The 22,438-nt window shown below is 40.3% G+C and overlaps 1 protein-coding gene across 1 annotated transcript in view; it reads left to right on the forward strand.

The window, feature by feature from the left end:
* Positions 1-22,060, forward strand: part of rock2a (rho-associated, coiled-coil containing protein kinase 2a) — a 62,313-nt gene extending 40,253 nt beyond the window's left edge. The window contains exons 11-32 of the mRNA XM_061844863.1: positions 899-987; positions 1,068-1,116; positions 1,513-1,648; positions 2,187-2,278; positions 5,019-5,265; positions 9,609-9,715; positions 9,896-10,055; positions 10,171-10,331; positions 10,576-10,760; positions 10,863-10,932; positions 11,157-11,260; positions 11,771-11,957; positions 12,056-12,149; positions 12,232-12,326; positions 12,451-12,642; positions 12,853-13,021; positions 13,155-13,225; positions 13,331-13,419; positions 13,574-13,652; positions 14,779-15,046; positions 15,115-15,328; positions 20,793-22,060. Of these exons, the coding sequence (XP_061700847.1) occupies positions 899-987; positions 1,068-1,116; positions 1,513-1,648; positions 2,187-2,278; positions 5,019-5,265; positions 9,609-9,715; positions 9,896-10,055; positions 10,171-10,331; positions 10,576-10,760; positions 10,863-10,932; positions 11,157-11,260; positions 11,771-11,957; positions 12,056-12,149; positions 12,232-12,326; positions 12,451-12,642; positions 12,853-13,021; positions 13,155-13,225; positions 13,331-13,419; positions 13,574-13,652; positions 14,779-15,046; positions 15,115-15,328; positions 20,793-20,796 (2,862 nt within the window). The 3' untranslated portion in view covers positions 20,797-22,060. The remainder of the gene's footprint in view (positions 1-898; positions 988-1,067; positions 1,117-1,512; positions 1,649-2,186; positions 2,279-5,018; positions 5,266-9,608; positions 9,716-9,895; positions 10,056-10,170; positions 10,332-10,575; positions 10,761-10,862; positions 10,933-11,156; positions 11,261-11,770; positions 11,958-12,055; positions 12,150-12,231; positions 12,327-12,450; positions 12,643-12,852; positions 13,022-13,154; positions 13,226-13,330; positions 13,420-13,573; positions 13,653-14,778; positions 15,047-15,114; positions 15,329-20,792) is intronic.
* Positions 22,061-22,438: the final 378 nt, after the last annotated feature.

Consider the following 22,438-nt stretch of genomic DNA (forward strand, 5'->3'; position numbering starts at 1 on the left):
AGTATATTGACAGCTTTCAAACATCCTCCTAGTCCGACTGAACGCACTTTATTCTTACATTTATCCTCTGTGTCATGTCTCTGTTATAATAATTGTGTGAGCCATTGAGCCTAAAACTAATTCAGGAAGTCCCCATTGACTTATTTAAAATAGAATTAAGGACTCCTAATCCGCAACTACTTTGAAGGAATATGGAGGATTAGGTGGTCCAGAAATCTGTGTCATTGTCTTGACATACTGCAGTGAGTTTGCTGAGACATTAAAAAGACTTCTAACAAATAAACGCAATGCTAAAGAAGAATTCACAAATTCTGGTTCCCAATGAATACAATATTTCAGTTCAAAATCTTTCTGTTGCTTTTTATTTGAAAAACCAAATGTAAGAAAATTCAATGACTGGATTATAGGGGGGAGAAATTCAACACAATTTATTATGTAGCTCAGAAGTGTAATGTACGTGACCTCCAAATGACTGCATACACTTCCTGTTACTGCTGCGATGACAGTCTCTTCTGGGATCTCCTCCCAGAACTTAATCAGGGTATCATTCAACACTTGGACCGTCTGGCTCTTGACAGAACAGAAGGTGAAACTCATTCACAAAGGCTAATGCTCATAGGAGTGCAGCGGACTTGAATTTACACAAAGTGTAAGTGTACTTTTTGGGGTGTTTGCACATCGTGTACTGTACTGCTTGTTGCGTGCAGTGACTCTTATAAGGAATAGTTCCCTATTAATTGAATGTCTATTGTTCTTCGTTCTTGTTAGTTTGTTTGTTCTTCTTCTCAGTACTCAACATGAATATCGTACCAGGGCGGCACCAACTGCTGGAGACAAATTCCTTGTGTGTTGTTACATACTTGGTGATTAAATCCAATTCTGATTATTATGTTCTTAGTCTGTAGCACTGCAGAAGAAGCTTCACCACTTGGAAGTGCAGCTGAATAATGAGAAGCAAGCTAAAGATGATCTGGAGCACAAATTTAGGTACATGAGCTGAAGCTTACAATATCTGACTTATTAATGAAACTAAATTCTCTTATAATTATTTATCTGTATCACTTCAGAGCTTCCACAAGTCGTCTGGACAAAGTCTCGAAAGAACTTGAAGATGAGGTACTACAATGGTGAAAAGCATGGTGCACAAACAGATTTGACTTGAATATTTTATATTGCAATGTTTTTATGGATATACAGTCTAGTTTTCCATCCACAATAGTTAGCTTTATATGCTGAATTGTCATTTCCTTGTTTCTGTGTGTGTGTGTGTGTGTGTGTGTGTGTGTGTGTGTGGTGTGTGTGTGTGTGTGTGTGTGTGTGTCTGCGTGCTTGTGTGTGTGCGTCCATGCGTGTGTGTTTAGTTTTGTTTCAGTCGAATGACATTGCTTCTGCAGTGGGAACAGCCATATAAAATGTCTGTGGGGTGTTGAAGACAGAATTTTATCATTTGTCGTTTAGATAGTGATAACATCACAGGCTTGATAAATGTGCAACACAAATGCTTCCTTTTAGGTGGCTAGCAGGAAGAATTTGGAGTCAAGCATGAGGCAGCTAGAAAGGGAGAAGGCACTTCTGCAGCACAAGAGCCTGGAGAGCCACCGCAAGGCTGAGAGCGAAGCAGACAGGAAACGCTGTCTTGAAAATGAAGGTGACAACAGAAAGTAACTATTTAACTTCATGCCGTTATATTTTTGGGATCCTTTTAACCCTCTGTTAACCAAGCAGGGTTCCAGATAAAAGGGCCCCTAATGTACCATGTGCAAAAATGCAACATGGGTCAACGGAGGGTTTTAACCCATTCATGGGAAGGGTGGCAATTTTTTGCCTTATTGAGATAAATGTCTCCTAACAGGCCACAATCAAGGAAATAACACTTCTTTTTCGTTTAATGCATAAAACAAAGGGCAAAAAAGATGTACCCTCTTGCGAGCACCGTCCCAAATTTGGAATGGGTATGTTATCAGTCCTAATGAACCATGTGCAAAAATGCAACATGGGTCAACAGAGAGTTAAAGGCACTCATAAATACTAAAATAATTCAAATCAACACAATTAACATATTGTTGCAATCAGTGAAAATGAATATCGTTATCTTGAAAATGACCAGGAATTTGATATTCTTAGCTAGATTGAAGAAACAGTGTCACGTGGTAATGTGGCGTATTCTTCTGTTATACCTTTTTCAGTCAACAACCTCCGTGATCAGCTTGATGATCTAAAAAGAAGAAATCAGAATTCACACATTTCCAATGAAAAGAACATACATCTGCAAAAACAGGTCAGTGAGGTTATTTTTTCAGGTCAAGGCTTTTTTTTCCATGAATGTTTACATATTAATCATTTATATTCTCATATATAACAAATGTATGGACTGAAATGTTCTCTGTAAGTTTCCGTGATTTGCAAGCCAGATTAGTTACTCGTACTTGGCTTCGCTACACACTGACTGGTTTAAGTTTTTTTATGCTTTCCTGTCAAAGTTTTAGATTAAAGTGCCACTGACACCAAAACAGCACATCAGAATGTTGTCATATATTTATTTTTTTTTCACCCCATGAAAAAGCTGTGGACTGTGTGAAGTTGACGAAGAAGCCGGAAGTGATGTATTTTGCAGACAACTTCAGCTGCAGGATCGAGTGTATTTACCTCTTGTAGAAGCGAGAAATTAGCTGTTTTCTTCTGCGTTTTTGTGAAAATGCCAGGTTGTTGTGTTGGATTATGCTCTAATACACGGTGGGATGGATTCACCCTTCACACGTTTCCAAAAGACCCTATTGGTCGTGAAAAATGGATTGCACAGGTGCAAAGGACAAGAGCTTTGTGGGTTCCAAATGACAGATAAGTGTGTATAGAGCTAGTAAAAAAAAAAAAGAGTGGGAGTACTAATTTGTCCCACAGTTCATATATGTTGTGTGATTTTAGAATAAATCCCCTTGGTCAAACCAGCAAAATATAACAAAGCACTTGTATTGCGTTTGAGGCAATTTAATCACACACAATACAATACAACACAAAACAATAACAAAATAGAAGTACAAAGACAGTTTAGTAGTGTGTAAAACGAGGTAACTAGCCAAAACGACCTATAGTCACCAAACTCAAATGTTATTTCAAGCGAATGTTCCGGGAAGGCAGTGTGGCATCCGTGTACTTGTACACTTGTCCGAAAGCAGCAGTATTAATAAAAAGCTCCATCGACAGCCACCCTCGTTCTTATAGGAACATTCTAGAAATTCGCGTCCGACGACGTAAACCTTCTCTCAGAACGTAAGATCCACGTCATAATAACTTAATACAGTACAAAAGTAATAAAGTACGTAAGAAAGGAAAATAAAGAAAAGAGTAAAGAATCTTCTTCTTTTCCTTTCGGCTTGTCCCGTTAGGGGTCGCCACAGCGTGTCATCTTTTGCCATCTTAGCCTATCTCCTGCAACCCCAACTGCCCTCATGTCTTCCCTCACCACATCCATAAACCTTCTCTTTGGTCTTCCTCTCGCTCTTTTGCCTGGGAGCTCCATCCTCAGCATCCTTCTACCAATATACTCCCTCTCTCCCCTCTGAACATGTCCAAACCATTGAAGTCTGCTCTCTCAAATCTTGTCTCCAAAACATCCAACTTTGGCTGTCCCTCTAATGAGCTCATTTCTAATCCTATCCAACCTGCTCACTCCGAGCGAGAACCTCAACATCTTCATTTCTGCTTCCTGTGGTTTCTTCAGTGCCACCGTCTCTAATCCGTACATCATGGCCGGCCTCACCACTGTTTTGTAAACTTTGCCCTTCATCCTAGCAGAGACTCTTCTGTCACATAACACACCAGACACCCTCCGCCAGCTGTTCCAACCTGCTTGGACCTGTTTCTTCACTTCCTTACCACACTCACCATTGCTCTGGATTGTTGACCTTAAATATTTGAAGTCGTCCACTCGTGCTATCTCTTCTCCCTGTTGCCTCACTCTTCCCCCTCCACCTTTCTCATTCACGCACATATATTCTGTTTTACTTCGGCTAATCTTCATTCCTCTCCTTTCCAGTCCATGTCTTTGTAATTGTTCCTCTGCATGCTCCCTGCTTTCACTGCATATCACAATATCATCTGCGAACATCATGGTCCAAGGGGATTCCAGTCTAACCTCATCTGTCAGCCTATCCATTACCACTGCAAACAGGAAGGGGCTCAGAGCTGATCCCTGATGCAGTCCCACCTCCACCTTAAATTCCTCTGTCACACCTAAGGCACACCTCACCATTGTTCTCCTGCCATCATACATGTCCTGTACTATTTTAACATACTTCTCTGCCACACCAGACTTACGCATGCAGTTAAAGAAAAGAGTAAAGAATGAATAACTAAAATAACAGTATAGACTCATGTGACTCATAGCTCTAGATTAATTTTGATAACACCCATGATATTTACTTCGCCCAGCATGGGTCCTCCGGAGCACGCTACATACACAAGATTTGTAAAAGGGTTAGGAAATCAAACAATCATGGGCCAGTCATTTAGAATATTTCATTGGGTCCCTCATCCTCCTCATCTGTGTCTGTCGGGGAGTCTGTTGTCAGTGGTGAAGTGATGCGCATATCGTCAAAATATGGCTCGAAATGATATGACAAAATGGCCCTGGTCGCTTTACTTGCTGCTGTAATGTTTTTATTCCTCAAAAAGAGCTTCAGTCTCTGAAGGGTGTCAGAACAATCAGAAAATTTCTCTTGTTCATCTGCCACTGCATTCGGCACAGCATGTTTTCAACGCCAGGGATCCAGTGCGATGCCTGCACATGACATTACAGACAAATATGACCGCCACTGGGATGTGCATTGTGTCGAGTCAGACTTACGCAACTTTGCACTTTTATAAAACGCTTCTAGCTCACTTTTTCCGACTGGTATTAGCATCAAAGTGATTAATATTTTTTGTAGTTTTGACAACAATACCTATTTTAAAATGTGCTTTTTGTGTCAGTGGAACTTTAAGAAGAGTTTTCTTTCATTTCAAAATGAATTCTCTTACAGCTGGAAGAAGCCAACATATTGCTGCGGGCTGAATCTGAGTCTGCAATGAGGCTCCGTAAAACCCAGACAGAGAACAGCAAACAACTGCAACAGCTGGAGGTGAACACACGAGAGCTGCAGGACAAATGCTGTCTGTTGGAACGCAGCAAGTTAAGCCTAGAGAAGGAATGCATCAGCCTGCAGGCCGCCCTGGAGACAGAACGCAGGGAGCATAGCCAGGGCTCAGAGACCATCAGTGACTTGATGGGTGCGTAAAATTAATGCTTTACTCAGCTCAGGAAATGGACGCCACAGTTCTAAATGAACTACACTTATTTTCCTTTCGGCTTGTCCCGTTAGTGTCGCCACAGCGTGTCATCTCAAATGAACGCGTATTTGTTTGGCACAGTTTTTACGCCGCATGGCCTTGCTGACGCAACCCCTCTGCATTAACAACTTCAGAAATCACCTTAAACATTGGAGAATGAATTCGTCCAAGAAAGCTTAATCGTCCACTTGTTGGGATAAATTTAATCAGTTGAATACGCTGATACCTGACTTAGAATCACTTTTATCTCGTTGTGTAAACTGCGGTATAGTGACGTGATCCTTGTAAGTTTGGCTATTTTTATTTAACCAGGGTACAAACTTGCCCAAGACAGCAACAACATGGTTTTAATACATAGAATGGGCACAGAAACCATTCAAACCCTTTAATTTTTTGCAGTCTTTGTTATATTGCAGCCATTTGAGTTCAATATTTAACTTTATTTTTTCCATACAGTATCCATATTAACAGAAATAAATTTGAATTTGAAATTTTTTTGCCATTTTATCAAAAACGGAGAAACTGAAATATCTAACAGCCATATGTATTCAGCCCCTTTGCTGTGACATTTATTAACTCTGGTGCTGGTCACACACCTGTCTATATATATACCTGTCTATGACCTTTCAGCTCACAGTGCATGTCAGAGCAAATGACAATAATGAGGTCAAAGGAACTGCCTGGAGAGCTCAGACAGAATTGTGCCAAAGCACAGATGTGGTCAAGATTTTTTTTGAAATCCTGCTGCACTTATAGTTCCTAAGAGTACAGTGGACTCCATAAAACATTTGGGATGACCAGCACCCTTCCTCAAGCAGGCCACCCGGCCAAACTGATTATTCACGGGAGAAGAGTTCTTGGGGGTGAACCCAAAGCTCACCATGGCTGAGCTTCAGAGATTCAATCGGGAGATAGGAGAAAATCAACCATCACTGCAGCCCTCCACCAGTCGGGGGATAATGGCAGAGTGGCCCGACATATGACTCCTACATGAAATTTGCTTATTTAAAAAACAAACCAAAAAAAAAAAAAAAACTAAAGGACCACAGTCAAGGGAGAAATAAGATTCTCTAGTCTGATGAGACCAAATAGAATTTTTTGGCCTTAATTCTTAGCAATATGTGAGGAGAAAACTCGGCACTGCTCAACACTTGTCTAATACAGTCCAAACTTTGAGGCATTGGGGTGGTGGCATCCTGCTTTGCGGGTATTTTTCAGCTGTAAGGACAAGACGACTCATTGCAATCGAAGGAAAGATGAAAGCAGCCAAGTACAGGGATATCCTAATGCTCAGGGCCGAAGGTTCACCTTCCAACAAGACAATGACCCTAAGCACACAGCTAAAATAACGAAAGAGTGGCTTCAGAGTAATTTAATGACATCTACTTCTTAGATGGCCCAGCCATGGCCCTAACTTAAACCCAAATGAGCATCAAATGGCTGTCTACCAACGAGATGCCATCCAACATGACAAAACTGGAGAGAATTTGTTAGGAGGACTAGCAGAGGATCCCCAAATCCTGGTGTGAAAAACTGTTGCATCTAGTCGTTCATCATGGCCTCACTGAACTCCTCCCACTGCCGAGTTTCTGCCTCAGCGTCCATCAAACCTGCATTACGCTTGGCCAGCCGGTCCCCAGCGATGGCCTCAGGAATCCCAAAGGCCAAAAAGGCCCAATAAGATTCTTCAGGTTGACTGCATCCATCCCTGCTGGTGTCAACCAACTGGTTGAGGGACACAATCGGTACCGACACCTTACAGCCACAGCTTCGGTTGGCCGACTCTGCAGTTGAGGCACGGAACATGGTCTACTTGGACTCACCCCTACCACCGCGTCCCCAAGCCATGGGTGAAGTTTTGCTGGAGGTGGGATTTGAAACTACAGCTGACAGGGTATTCTTCCAGACGTTCCCAGCAGACCCTCACAATATGTTTGGCCCTGCCAGGTTGGATCGGCATCTTCCCCTGCCATCTGAGCCATTGGATCCGTGGACAGTTCCACGTCTCTCTTCACCCAAGGCATCAAGCTGCAAGTCAGATTACACAACCACAAAGTCAGTCATTGAAGGGCAACCTGTGAGAATTCAGTTTTTGTTGTATGATAAAGCCGCAAAGACTTCAACAATTCAATTTTTTCTGTTAATATAGGGTGCGGTGTGTACATTAAAGAGACAAAATGAACTTAAATGGTTTGAGCAAATGGCTGCTATAGAGTTTTTGGAGGTGATGTCACCATTTTTACAGCACCATAAAGTCAAAAAGAGCTGCTCAACAATGTGGGGAACATTGAACCGGAGCAGAATATACACAATGCCCAAACATGTTATGCTGTTGGTTGTTACAACAGACAAGAGAGATATTCAAAGAGATCAATCTACGGAATACCAGCTGATAAGACGACAAAAAGATTGATGGATTTCGGCAATTAAACGTAATGGATGGTGCCCAACCAAAAAGACACTACTGTGTAGCGATCAATTCATTTCAGGTAGGAATTATTCTTCTCAATCTCAAATTCCCTAGAAGTATTTATAATGCCAAGTTGGCTCATTTGAGAACAATGCGTAAAAAAAAAAGACAGGGAGTCGTCTCCAATGTACATGGAAACGTATTGCGGCCACACGTTAAACTTATAAATTTGTTTAAATATGCATTGTTCTCAAATGAGTCCAATGCGTATTTAAAAAAAGAAAATAAAGTGTTGGTCACTGTGATGTTTACGTAGTTTAACGTGTGGCTGCAACACACTTCCGTGTACGGGGGCTGAAGCCTATCCTAGCGGTTTATTCTCTTTTTTTCAAATATGCATTGGACTCATTCGAGAACAATGCATATTTAAAAATAAACGTCTGTCACGAGAGCTTTACCGAAGTTTAACCTGTGGCCACAACTCGCTTCGTGTACAGAGGAGACGACTCACTGTCTTTTTTTTTTTTTTTTTTTTTTTTTTCAATCATACCTAATGAATGTGAGTTTGTGTAAAGCCAGGGGTCATTTATTTAAATATTGGTATTTGTATTGAAAAAATCTGATTGGCTCCATCACTATGTGGGATTTAACCATGATTGAGAACAGATCCAGCAACAAAGTATTTGAATGCGTCCAGACTTTGCTACGCTTTCAAACTCTTCCGTGTAAATCTCGACAACTTACTCACCCCATACATGTGTATATCCAGTTGTCCAAGACAAGCGGAAGCAGGTTAACAGTCCACTTTCTTATCGGCGAAAACATCAACTTCGCCATTAAATATAGATCCTCTATGCCAAGTGTATCTCATTTTTCCATGTACTTTCGTTTATTATCACCTTGTAAATGTTTAACGGTTTGGGACAAAACTCTGGGCATCGTGCTAAAAGACATATTTTCGTGCCGTCTCCAACCGACTTAGCATTGAAGAATGCTTAGCTAGACCGTCAATATGGCCAGTCATGTGACTTCGGTGACATAGGTGCACGAGCTCTATATAAGATCCATCCATCCATTATCTGAGCTGCTTATCCTCAGAAGGGTTGCAGGAAAGCTGGTGCCTATCCCAACTATCTTCGGGCAGGAGGCGGGATATACCCTGAACTGGTTGTCACCAAATCGTCAAAACTTTATGTTGGACAATACAATGCATTGAGACACTCAGCATGTGCACGCATATCCAGAAACTCACCATAGTTGAATATGTCATCTCCTTTGGGCCTTAAATGAGAGGCAAGTCTTTGTATGAAAGTTAAACCGTTTTAGTCATTTTTTACCTGCGTGGCCTGAAATAACACAAATACAGTATTTATAGCGAAATACCTCATTAAGGTCCAATTTTAATAAATTTTTTTGGGAATTCCTGAAGCGTACTAATTACCTCAGAATCATACTTTCAGACTGCTATATTTACTAATTAAATTAGCTTTTTAGAACTGTCAGAGATTATGGTCGTGAATCAAAAGAAGCACCATGATGATTGAAAAGGAGATCTCAGATGGCCTAGATAACTTTAGCCTATCACCTTTTTAATAGTCACAAACCTCTACTTCTACTGTTTTTCTTCAAAGTTAGACATAGCTTCTGGACCTTTTAGTAATCACTTACACAGTATGCGTTATTCTCCGTGATCATTTATAATTGAAATATGCCGAACAAAAAAACGAGTGATATGATCACCACTGCTGCTATTTGTCATGATTTATTGCCTTAAGGGTACCAACACACTTGTACTTTCTACAGTCAAAAAATGTTAAAACTTTTAGGGTTATATTTTGTTTAAGGACAAAGTGAAATTGTATCCATCTTATAGGGCGCATATCTGGCCTTGAAGGGGAGGTGCAGCAGCAGAAACGAGCTCTCTCCAAAATGGAGATTGAGAAGAGGCATCTTCAAGAGAAGCTCACTGACTTGGAAAAGGTTAACACCATCATCCCACCAAATACATGACTATTTGGAACTAACTCTCTCAAGCTAAATTCTTCTTTTTTTTATTATTCTCTTCCATATGTGGTTCTGGACTCTGGCATCTTGCCTTGGGCATGGGTGACATTTCCCGCTTTGTACTGTGTGTTGAAACATGTTTGCACTTATACATAGGAAAAGAGCAACAAAGAGATTGATTTCACCTACAAGCTGAAGGTGCTGCAGCAAGGGCTGGAGCAGGAAGAGAGCTCCCACAAAGCTACCAGGGCTCTGTTGGCAGACAAGAACAAGATAAAAGTAACCATTGAAGGTGCAAAATCGGAGTCTATGAAGGGTAAGATTCCCTAAGTTTACTTATTCAGAATTTGTCAAGTAACTGTCCTGATAATCATTGTGAAATGTCCAACATATATACAAAATATATGTTGATGTGTCCTTTTATAACCCAGAAATAGAGCAGAAGCTGGCAGAGGAACGAGCAGTCAAGCTCCGCCTGGAGAACAGAATACTTGAACAGGAAAAGCACAATAGCATGATGGACTGTGACTATAAACAAGCTCTTCAGAAGCTGGATGAGCTGCGCAGACACAAAGACCACCTCACAGAGGAGGTGAGTAACTGTTCTCATTATCAAATGCGTCAATATTGAGACTTTAGTCACTAATCAGATTTCAGTTTTGAGCTGTATGGAAATTAACACTGACCACAACACACAGGTATTGGTTTATTGGGACTCAGATGGGTTGAGATTCTGTTGATTTGTAAAATCAGAAACTGATTAAATAGGAAAACAAAAGGAAAACACAGCCTCTCTTTATTTGGCAGCATTTTAGTCCAGTTGTCCATGCCTACAGGTGAAGAATCTAACACTGAAGATTGAACAGGAGACCCAGAAACGTAACCTAACTCAAAATGATTTGAAGGCTCAGAATCAACAGTTAAATTCTTTGCGAACGTCCGAAAAGCAGCTCAAACAAGAAACAAATCACCTACTGGACATTAAATGCAGCTTGGAAAAGCAGAACCACGAGCTGCGCAAGTTAGTTAATTTTTTTATGACCACTTATTTTGATGCACATTTCTTATTAGGACATGCATAGTGGATGGATTGCAATAAAACTGTTCCTGTTTTTGTCTACAGAGAAAGACAAGATGCAGACGGGCAAATGAAGGAACTACAAGACCAATTAGAAGCAGAACAGTATTTTTCTGTGAGTCTATTCCCCGTAAAGGGTTTCACAGTTAAAAATGTATTTTGGGGTGTGCCACCTTAACAGCCCTTTTATTTTTATATAATGAATCTTTTTTTGGATGCAAAATTGAGAAAAAAAAGCATCAGCGATAAAAATAAATACAAATTACAAAAATATATTCAAGCAATACATTGTAACTACTATAGCAGTCATTAATTTGACCTGTGTTTTGTATTTTCCAGACTTTGTATAAAACCCAGGTTCGTGAACTAAAAGAGGAATGTGAGGAGAGGAACAAACTCTTCAAAGACGTACAGCAATCTCTTCAGGAACTACAGGAGGAGAGGTGCTTTAACTTTTAAAGAAAGATTCTGTCCTAGTGAGGAAAAGCCGTTCAGAAACTGGATGGACAGAAGGAGCCAGACAAACAAACAAATGAGATTGATAATATCCTTGGCATCCCTAACATTCAGACATTCTCTCCAGCCAGTTTTCCTTTTTTGACATTCTATCGCTAAGAGCAGCCTCTAGTGGTACAGTGTAACTGATTGTACTGATTGTAGTTCAGTCCATGTACCCTCCAAATGAAATGACTCAAGCTGCCTGGATACATTTCCAAAAATAGAAATATGCACAACTATGTTCAGACTCATTAATGTTAGATACACGTAATATTTTCCTATACTAAAAGGGAAATGTTACCAAATAAAATCCCTGTGCCATAGTTACTAGTTCTTCGTAGAGGTAAGTGACGAGGTCTTGTTAATTTACATTTTAAATTACAGGCTCGATTAAGTATTTATGTCATAGGCTTGTGGATGGCTGATGCTCAGCCTTTCATTTTTGAATCTTTCAGAGATTCTCTGGCTGCCCAGCTGGAAATCACCCTTACTAAAGCTGACTCAGAGCAGCTAGCTCGCTCAATTGCTGAGGAGCAATACTCTGATCTGGAGAAGGAAAAAATCATGAAGGAGCTGGAGCTAAAGGAGATGATGGCCCGCCATCGACAAGAATTGTCAGAGAAGGACATCACCATCAATTCGGTAATTTTTCCAAGCCTGCATATGTGTGGGATTTGATACTGTGAGTAAAAGTAAAACACAAGGCTATCATATCTCTTGCCATAATATTGATGTTATAGTTGGAAGAAGCCAATAGAACCCTCACCAGTGATGTTGCCAACCTGGCCAATGAGAAGGAGGAGCTCAACAATAAAATGAAGGAAGCCCTTGAAGGTATTGATTTATTATTATTTTTTTTTAAACATCAAATTCCACTAAAACTATTCATCATTGCTGCATTTTTTCTTTATTACAGAAACAGAGAAGTCCAAGGATTGGGAGCAGCAGATCATCCAGATGAAACACACATTTGAGAAGCAGCTGCAGTCAGAGAGGACCCTGAAAACTCAGGTTTGTTAAGTTGCAACAACAGCCCTGCAATGTTGTGTTTCTTTCAACATTTCAAGGTGCTTATTTTCCACCAAGACATTTCAGCAATTGGGTTATTAAAAACTAACAAAATCTCCATCTACAGGCCGTCAATAAACTGGCAGAGATTCTGAACAGAAAGGAGATACGTGGTGGAAGTAGTCGCCGTGGCAATGACACGGATATGCGCCGCAAGGAGAAGGAGAACAGAAAGCTGCAGTTGGAGCTGAGATCGGAAAAAGAAAAGCTCAACAGTACCATAATCAAATATCAGCGAGAGATCAATGAAATGCAGGCGGTGAGTAGAAGCCTCAGTTTGGTTTTGCATTCTTCACAAGACTTTTTGGATGAGCTGATTGAGTTGGTATTGTACACTTTGTTTTTTAATATGCACCACATATGCATTCACGTCTGTTTTCTAAGTTAATGTTGGGGCAGGTGCGAACTAATGCCACCTTCTGTGAGTATGTTTGATCATACCTGTTTCCTTTTTAATTGTGTTTTGTAGCAATTGGCAGATGAGAGTCAGATGCGCATTGAGCTCCAAATGGCGCTGGACAGTAAAGACAGTGACATTGAGCAGCTTAGGAATCTCCTCCAGTCACTCACTGTTCAGTCAATGGACTCTGCCAGCATCAGTAGTGGACCGGATTTTGATGCAGATGATGCCTTTACAGGTAAAAGTAAATGAAGAGCTCCACTGCACGATACACTGTATTTACTTACAATATATTTTTAAAAGATTGAATTTAGTCTGAGTTTAAATATAGATCATGCTTTTATGAGCCTAAGGATTTATTTACCTTTTAGAAACAAGGCTTGAAGGGTGGCTTTCCCTCCCTGTGCGTAGCAACACTAAGAAGTTTGGATGGGAAAAAAAGGTAAACGTTAAAAACTGATAAGTGAAATGTAAAATGAGAAATATTTTTGACCTCTCTCTCTCTCTCTCTCTCTCTCTCTCTCTCTCTCTCTCTCTCTCACTTTAGTATGTTGTTGTGAGCAGCAAGAAGATTCTCTTCTATAAGAGCGAACAAGACAAAGAGCAGTCCATTCCTTATATGGTGCTTGATATAGAGTGAGTACACACAGCACCTGAATTGAACTGTAGAAATTGATGTTTGTCAATTACATGAATTAAATTACTTACTGAGAGTGAAGCCTGTATCACTCAGAAATGCAGCAGCGGCATGTATGTATTATTTTATTCTTTTTTTTCCTCTTCTCCACAGCAAACTCTTCCATGTGAGGCCTGTCACTCAAACAGATGTGTACCGAGCTGATGTCAAGGACATTCCAAGAATATTCCAGGTTTGTAATTGCAATTTCAATCTTTTCATCATTCAGGATATTCACAGGGCACGTACAGTCCACAACATTTAAAGATACATTCCCCTCCAGGTGGATTTCATTTATTTTTACTGACTGAGTGGTTTGACGTTCAAAAAGATTAATATACGACATGGTGTTTTATTTACATGTACATCTGATGCACAACAGATTTGTAACGAAACTGAAGTTCTCTTTCGCTTTTAATAGGTGAATCAAGGCTTTACTTGTTCTACCTGTTTGACGTCAGTTACTCAATACATTTGTTGTCTTTCTTGATCAAGACATGTCCAAATGGTTGTATTGTCTGTGGACAATGTTTTGGGCTATGATAGAGTTTTCATCTTTTCTCATGTTTACCATTACTCGTTTTCCACCCATACATATTGTTCTGATTCTTGGTTATGGTAGTTACACCTCTAACTAGTAGAGGTTTTCTCTTTACTTAGAATCTTCTGAACCGTGTCTGATCCAGATGGTGAACATTGATCTCTTGTTTCATATTCACCTTTTGATGTCAAACCCAAATGTCTGACAGTCTGGAGCACAAATAAAGAAATTGGGCAATCGCACCCATCTGGGCACAGAACACGCAAACGGATGAAGGCAAGCTGTCGAGAGTAATCGGTTCCAATTTTTGCTGTCTTTGCCACGCTGGTAACTGTCATCGGTCTGTGCATCTTTCACACTTGAGGTGAAATGAAATTAACCACACCAGATCTCATTTAGATGTTAACCAGGACCCACCTCTTGAAACGGTCTCAGTTGGTAGCGGTGTGATAGCATTCACAAGTAACCAAACCAAGATGACTCATACCGCAGTTCATTTTAACTGAATTACATCACACAAGAATAAAAATCTGGATCTCTCTGTTGTCACTAAAATAAACACAAGCCAAAAACCAAGTACTAGCACTTTAGAACAAAATTATTCAATAGTACAGCGTTTCAACAATATTGTTACTGATATATGGATTTTCTCACTGAACCAGAATGGATTCAAAAGAATAAATCAAATTCTTTGACCAGGCCATTCTGAAGCGGAAAAATTGTATAAATAAACACCAGTTCAAGACATCACATCTTTCCTTTTTTTTTTCCTCTTTAGATTCTTTATGCCAATGAAGGTGAGAGCAAAAAGGAGCCTGAATTTCCTGTCGAGCCTCTGCCAATTGGTGAAAAGTCCACCTACATCTGTCACAAAGGCCATGAGTTCATCCCCACGCTTTACCACTTCCCCACTAACTGTGAGGCATGCACCAAACCACTTTGGAACATGTTCAAGCCTCCACCTGCTTTGGAATGCCGGCGCTGCCACATTAAGTGCCACAAGGATCATATGGACAAAAAGGAAGAGATCATCGCTCCTTGCAAAGGTGAAGTTGATCAAGACATTGTTTCCAGTGTAATAATGCTAATAAAAAAACCCACTTCATATCTTCAGTGAACTATGACGTGTCTACGGCCAAGAATCTGCTGCTGCTCGCCATGTCTCAGGAGGAGCAACAGAAGTGGGTGAGCCGTCTGGTCAAGAAGATTCCCAAGAAGCCACCACCACCTGAGAACTTTGCACGCTCCTCACCACGCGCATCCATGAAAGTCCAGTCCACTCAGTCCATTAGGAGAACCAGTCGACAGCTCCCCACCAGCAAGAGCAGGTAGCAAAACCTTTTACCTTTTTTAATTGCTTCCAGGTTTTACTTGATGGCTGATCTCTACAATGGAGAAGTGGTCATGGAAAAGTAATGTATTTAAGAAAATTTGAATCACAGACAAATTTTAAGGTGCTAAATTTTGTAGGTTACCTGAATAACTGATAGACTAGTTAGTAATACCGAGCCTTCACATTCCACAATTGAGCTGTGCTTGTGAGGAAGGTGCCATTTTGAAGTATGTTGTAAATCCTGCAATACCTTGCATATGGGTGCTTCTCAATTCATTACAATTTTGAAGTAAAGTTATGTATCTTAGGAGTTAAATTTAAAAATTGAAATCCAGTATACAGACACCCATGAAAATACTTTTCAGAAGGTGCAATACTACCTCTCCTAAAAATAATTTTGATTGTTTTTGTGAAACAAGATACTCTCTTTGTAATGTTGGGGTTTCATTAGCCATAAGCAATAATCATCAAAACTGAAAAAAGTACATTAATGAAATATTTGACTTTGTGTAGTGAACTACTGAGGTAGATTGATTAGATATTCTCATTTGTGGTGCACCAGTTCATGAAATAGACCGGTCAGAATGCACTTGGATTAAAATTTAAAAATTTTTTTTGTTTGTCTTTTTTGTTTTGCTCTATACAATGACAAGATGTTTGATACTGAAAGTGATTTTTTTTTTTCTGGGGGGACCAGCATTATTGGAAAAGAATTTTGAAAGAAATATTTTTTTGTCTGCGTTATTTGTCTCTGGGACAGCAGTACTTTACATTATGTGTCAGTTGTGTGTGATTGGTCTCTGGCCATTATAATTTATCTCCCCTTTCAGATTGGTGGATTTTGGTCTTCAAGAGTGGTACTGGTCCCTGGATGACATTGCTAATTGTTTCTATTCACTTCTGATGAGTTGTTATGGTAAACCTGTGTGCAGTGTTGTGCAGTGCAATAGATGCTGTGTGTATCTATCGCACATGGTTTGTCCTGATGCATTTTGGTTGGCTTTGGCCTTGTTTGTTAAATCTCATTTATCGTTTATTTTGACAAATCTGCACTTTCTTACCGATACGAAAACTACACGAGGCCTTTTTTTCCCCAGATGAGTTAGGAGTTGAACTACAACCCCGATTCCAATGAACTTACCATTATTTATAAATCACATCCAGCCTGTATTTAATTGAATGCACCACAAAGAAGATATTTGATGTTCAAATTGATGAAGTTTTAGTTTTTAGTAAATCATTAACTTTGAATTTTATGACTGCAGCGTGTTCCAAAAAAGCTGGGATAGGTGGCAAAAAAGACTAAAAAAAGTTGAGGAATGCTTATTAAACAGCTGTTTGGAACATCCCACAGGTGGACAGGCTAATTGGGAACAAGTGGGTCCCATGATTGGGTAAAAATGGGGCTTCCTCGAAAAATGGGGCTTCCTCGAATTGTACACTGCCTCCTGCCTGATGACAGCTGGGATTGGCTCCAGCGCTCCCGTGACCCTCGTGAGTATAAGCGGCTCAAAAAATGGATGGATGGGTGTCCTCAAGGCCAAATAGGAAAAGAACCATATGGACACAACATTTGAAAGCCAGCATCTGTGATTATTTTGGTCTGTGTTAGGGTCAATGGCATGGGTAAAACCATTCACGCCGAAGGGTTTTGGAGAAACATATGGTGCCATCCAGGCGACGTCTTTTTCATCATAGCCCCTGCTTATTTCATCAAGACAATGCCAAACCACATACTGCATGTGTAACAACAGTGTGGCTTCGGGGTAAAAGAGTGTGGGGATTAGGCTGGCCTGCCTGCAGTTCACACCTGTCTTCCATTGAAAATGTGTGCCAATTAAAGCAAAGCAGAGCAAATTTATTTGTATAGCACATTTCATACACGAGGTAACTCAATGTGCTTTACATGATTAAAAGCCTTTGAAAACAAAGAGATAAAACATTTACAATGGGATAAAAACAATAAAAATGACAACAAAATATAAAACAAATAAAAAAATTAAACCGCGTACAGTGCAAGTAATATGATTAAAAAGTGGAAATACTATTAAAAAGCATGAGAAAAAAAGTTTTCAACCTGGATTTAAAAACATTCACACTTGTGGCTGACCTCACCTCTGTTGGTAACGTATTCCATTTGTGTGCAGCATAATAGCTAAATGCTGCTTCACCGTGTTTGCTTTGGACTCTGCACTCCACTATTTGAGCTGAGTCTACTGGGTTTGTATTCCTTAAGGATTTCTTTCACGTATTCAGGACTTAAATCATTTAGTGATTTATAGACCAATAGCAGAACTTTAAAACGTATTATAAAGTTGACTGGAAGCCAGTGCAAAGACTTTAGAATTAACCCTAGAGAACCCAAGATATCCAAATCCTCTTTTAACCTTGACCTCATGAGTTCTCTAGGGTTAATACTCTTTTTGGGGAGTCCAGTGAAAAGACCATTACCATTAGTCAAGTCTACTTAAGCGTAAAATGCTACAACAGAGGCCCTTTGACTGTTGAACAACTCAAGTTGTACATCAAACAAAAATGGTAAAGAATTCCACCTACAAAGCTTCAACGCTTAGTATCCTCAGCTCGCAAACATTTATTGAATGTTGTTCACAGAAAAGGTGACGTCAAACAGTGGTAAACATGACCTTCTCACAGCTTTTTGGAGTGTGTTACAGCCATAAAATTCCAAGTTAATGATTATTTTGGTGGCACAGGGGCGCAACTGGTTAAGGTGTTGGCCTCACAGGTTTGAGGACCGGGATTCAAATCCCGGCGCCACCTGGGTGGAGTTTGCGTGTTCTCCCTATGCCTGTGTCTGTTTTCTTCTGGATCTCCGGTTTCCTCCCACATCCCAAAAACATACATTAATTGAAGACTAAATTCCCCCTCTGGATTTTTGTGAGTGGAGCTGTTTGTCTCTCTTTATGTGCCCTGTGATTGGCTGGCAACCAGTTTGGTGTGTACCCTGCCTAATGATGGCTGGAATAGGCTCCAGCACTCCCACTCCACTTATGAGGATATGCGGCTCAGAAAATGTGCAGATGGATTATTTGCTAAAAACAAAGTTAATCAGTTTGAACATTAAATATATTCTCTTTGCAGTGTATTAAATTAAATATAGGAGAAAACCCACGCATTCAGGGGAAGAACATGCAAACTCCACACAGGTGTGCTAGAATTTGAACCACAGACCTCAGAACTGTGAGGCCAACGCTTACTCCAGCTGTTCCACCGTGCCGCCGCATTACAAATATGAACTTCTGTATTGTATCCATAGTAAACTGCTTTGCATCTACTGATATTGTAAATGCAAAAAAATTGCTTTTCCTCAAAAGAGAATTCTGTGACTGTAAGCCCTACTGTTAAGCCATTTTTGGACTAAAAAGGTTTCTCCCCCCCCCCCCCCCCCCATTTGCATTCACAACATTTAAGAAATGTTTAATCCACTAGCTCAAATGGAATCAAATTGATGCGAGAAAACTCCAGGAGTGGACTATGGTACCAACTGATTTCTGTGACTTTTTTTTTTTTTTCTTCTTCATCTTGGGTCGGTTTGTGGTGGTGGGCAACTCGCGATGCATGTCTCAACTTGGTGCTAGCATGAACGCAAACGTGGTGCTTTTCTTAGGGGATGGATTTACAGAATTCCACAGTGACAAAAATGGAGACAGTTTTCCATAGTATTGTGTAATTATTTTGCAAGGATATTGAATAAGATGTTTGAGTATTTATTTGATATCATTGTTCGAGAACTTCCAGAAGTTTTACTAGTAATGTTCAGTTGTGTACTAGTAGGCATAGGGTACTTTATACTCCCATGGTGGCGTGGCAAACAATGGCTGTATTGCATTATGTGACCTCAGTATCGCTCGTGCGTAGCTCGCCGCACGCATGTCCAAGAAAGTTGCTGCGCGGCATTCACCATGGAGCTCATCTCTCGCAATTGGCCCATTTAGTCACATGCTGTGATGACGTACTCGCCGTTACTCCCAGCTCCACATAGCATGTACGCTGCCCCCTTCTCAATTGATTTTGCAGAAATTAAACATCTGGTCATTTAGGTCCATTTTTTTCAAGCAGACATGCTTCCATGTTCACCATTGTTGTTGCGTGGTTCCTTGTTACAGAAAGCAGAGTAAAAATAGCTACCGGAAATGACCAAAATGTGCTGAGGAAACCTCTCCTGGTGGCGTCTGAGCCAATACTTCTAGAAGAACTGCAGTACATTTTCAAAACTGAGTGTGGGGGTTGCGCTTGGGTATGAAGGCAAAGTACGACCAGGAGACCCGCAATGATGCCAACGTGGTCACCCCACATGAGAGTATAAAGAAATACAGAAGTAGCATAAGTAGTGAAAAAAATGGCTAGCTAGACACACATTCAATTGGTGTACAAAACTTTGTAACTGGTAAGGACCTTGAGCTGGATATCAAATAAATGCTCGAATAGCTTTCCGTAAGTAACATCATGTCCGATTGTGTTGACTGGAAATTGTCAAATCAGAATCAGCTTTATTGGCCAAATATCTTCTAAGAAACAAGACATTTGTCTCCAGTAGTTGGACCCGCTCAAGTATCGTAACAAATAGCCACTGTGCAGAAATTTACATTTAGCACATTTCAAGTGACCTATACACATGCAGTACATCTCCAATATCAATTGAACATATGAAACAACCTAATTGCATAAATGCCCAAATTGCAAGTATTGTAACTAACTGCACAAGCGTCAGAACCAGAGAACACACAACAGAGAAATAATCAAGTAATACAAATATTGAATGTTGCATATTGGTTGGTTGACCTGGGTTACTCTTCTCCCCTGACTGCTTTAAATGAGCGTAATCTTGTACGTAATAGTGCACTGGCTCCTGTGAGCAATTATGTTGCTTAATGAGACACACTTTTAATGTACCATATTTCCTGTTCTATGCTAGGAGGCCCCGTAGCTCAGTGGTTAGAGCACTCGTTTGGTAAACCAGGGGTTATGGGTTCGTATCTCACTGGGGCCTCCACTCCCTGAGAAGGGTTGCGTCAGGAAGGGCATCCAGCGTAAAAATTGTGCCAAACATATATGTGCGTTCATCTAAGATGACACGCTGTGGCGACCCCGAAAGGGACAAGCCGAAAGTGATCTCCTTCCTGTTCTATGCTTACGTAGAGTTTTAACAAGTTTCTTTTAAATATCTGTATTTTTATTTGTGTAGACTTGGTTGTGTAAACATGACCAGGCAGTGCATTTTGATATCAACCTTGAATTGCCGGAGTAGATCCAACCTCCAACCCTCGCACCACCCTCACACAAAATCACACACACACATTTCTGCTACCATGATGCATCTTAATTGCTCCACTTGAGAGCCATAAAAAGTAAATAAATTCACTTGAGCCATGGAGTGTAAATTCACTTTAACTGACAACAAAATGCAATAGCCCCCTTCTGTTTCTGTCTTTCTATAGCTAACCTTGTGCGGGAGGAGTGGGTTCATCTTGAAGACATCCCCCCTTATAAAATGAAGACTGTATTACAAAGCTCTGTTGGCCAATCAGCACACTGAAGTTCAACTCTCCACAAGCCGCCCTTCTGCTTCACGCCAGGCATGACTTCCAGCTGCTCATCTAGTTCATGTTCCTGTAATCAACTCGGGAACACTTGACGTGAACATTGAAGCACGTCTCGGGATTCTCGGCTCCCACAGAACAAGATGAGATGCACATACCTCAATACTTAATTGAAGGACCCTCATCTCCTCCTCTTCTTCATTGTGGATCATGGCCAAAATACTTTGTGTGTTATTGTGAATAGAATTAAGGGTTTATGTGGAAAAACTACAAACAAAAGATCATAAATCCTGTAATTTAAGCGCCGTTACCATTCGTTGTAGCTTTCAACTGTGACCACATTGGTCACTTAACTTGAATAAGCGACTTTAGCAAAAGTGCCACCAAAGTCCCGCTTGTTGCGATCCTGTCGGTCCTAAACAAAAAGAAATCCACTTTGAATGCCGGCTCCCGTTAATCCCGCCGTACTGCACTGTCAGTTCAGAGTTGTTGTTTACTGAATTGAAGGGATTTACCTTCATTGCTTTCCTGATCCAGGCGCAGTTGTTTGAATGTAAAAGCTGAAATGCACCAGAGACAAGACGCAAGCATTGTATTCCTTGGATCCAAACTTACTTGATTGAAGCGCTTTGTCAATCACAAAGCCACTGAATGACCTTGCATGTCCACTTGTTATCACACGCGTACACACTGTGACACATTTAGACGTGTCATTCACAGATATGAAAGTGAGGGAAGTATACCAATAACCAGAGTTAGAGTCGACTCAACTCACTGAGTGACACTATTTTATTCAAAGTTTTTCTTCAAAGGTGTTTGGTATGGTATTTTTGTATTCAAGGTAACCAGACGCTAGAGTTTGGGCACATTGTTCTGTGTGGATCTGGCTTTTAAAGCAAGTGGAGAGACAGGTTTTTTTGTTGTTGTTTTTGTCTTTTTGTGTGTGTGGGTGCGCGCTCCTTTAACCATCAAGCATGTTTTATACATATAAATAAATATACACGGTAATAATGTACACAGTATATAGTTTACATGCGATACAGTGCACATATTATTTATACAGATGTGTCCACTTTGTATTTAAGGGCTTTACATTCAGACTGCATGTTGGCTACCAAACAGTTCTCTATAATAACCACAATTCAACAATAAAGATGTGGATGTGCCCTTTGGCTCCTCAGTTATTTGTCTAGAAGAAAAATGTAAACTGAAGAAATAGTGGGAGGGTACCAGGGGTTGTCTGGAGTTTTGATGTCCCATGTCCCTCTATGGGTTTTCCCCGGGAACTCAGGTTATCCTCCCACATCCCCAAAATATTGGAAGCCTAAATTTCCTTTCATGGCCACATTAGCTATATCTGCAACACAAACTCTTTAACTAATATTATACCCCAAGATAATGTTGGTTGATCCTGGCAATTAATTTTGATAAAAAATTACCCTGATGTTAAATTGGTCTCTATCATACTCAAGATTTATTTGAACGCCTTTGTCAAGGCAGAATTTCCAAAGGGTACCTAGTAGAATAGCTAGGTGTAGATTCAG

The sequence above is a fragment of the Syngnathoides biaculeatus genome, chromosome 15 (genome assembly GCF_019802595.1).
Source record: "Syngnathoides biaculeatus isolate LvHL_M chromosome 15, ASM1980259v1, whole genome shotgun sequence".
Taxonomy (NCBI): Eukaryota; Metazoa; Chordata; class Actinopteri; order Syngnathiformes; family Syngnathidae; genus Syngnathoides; species Syngnathoides biaculeatus.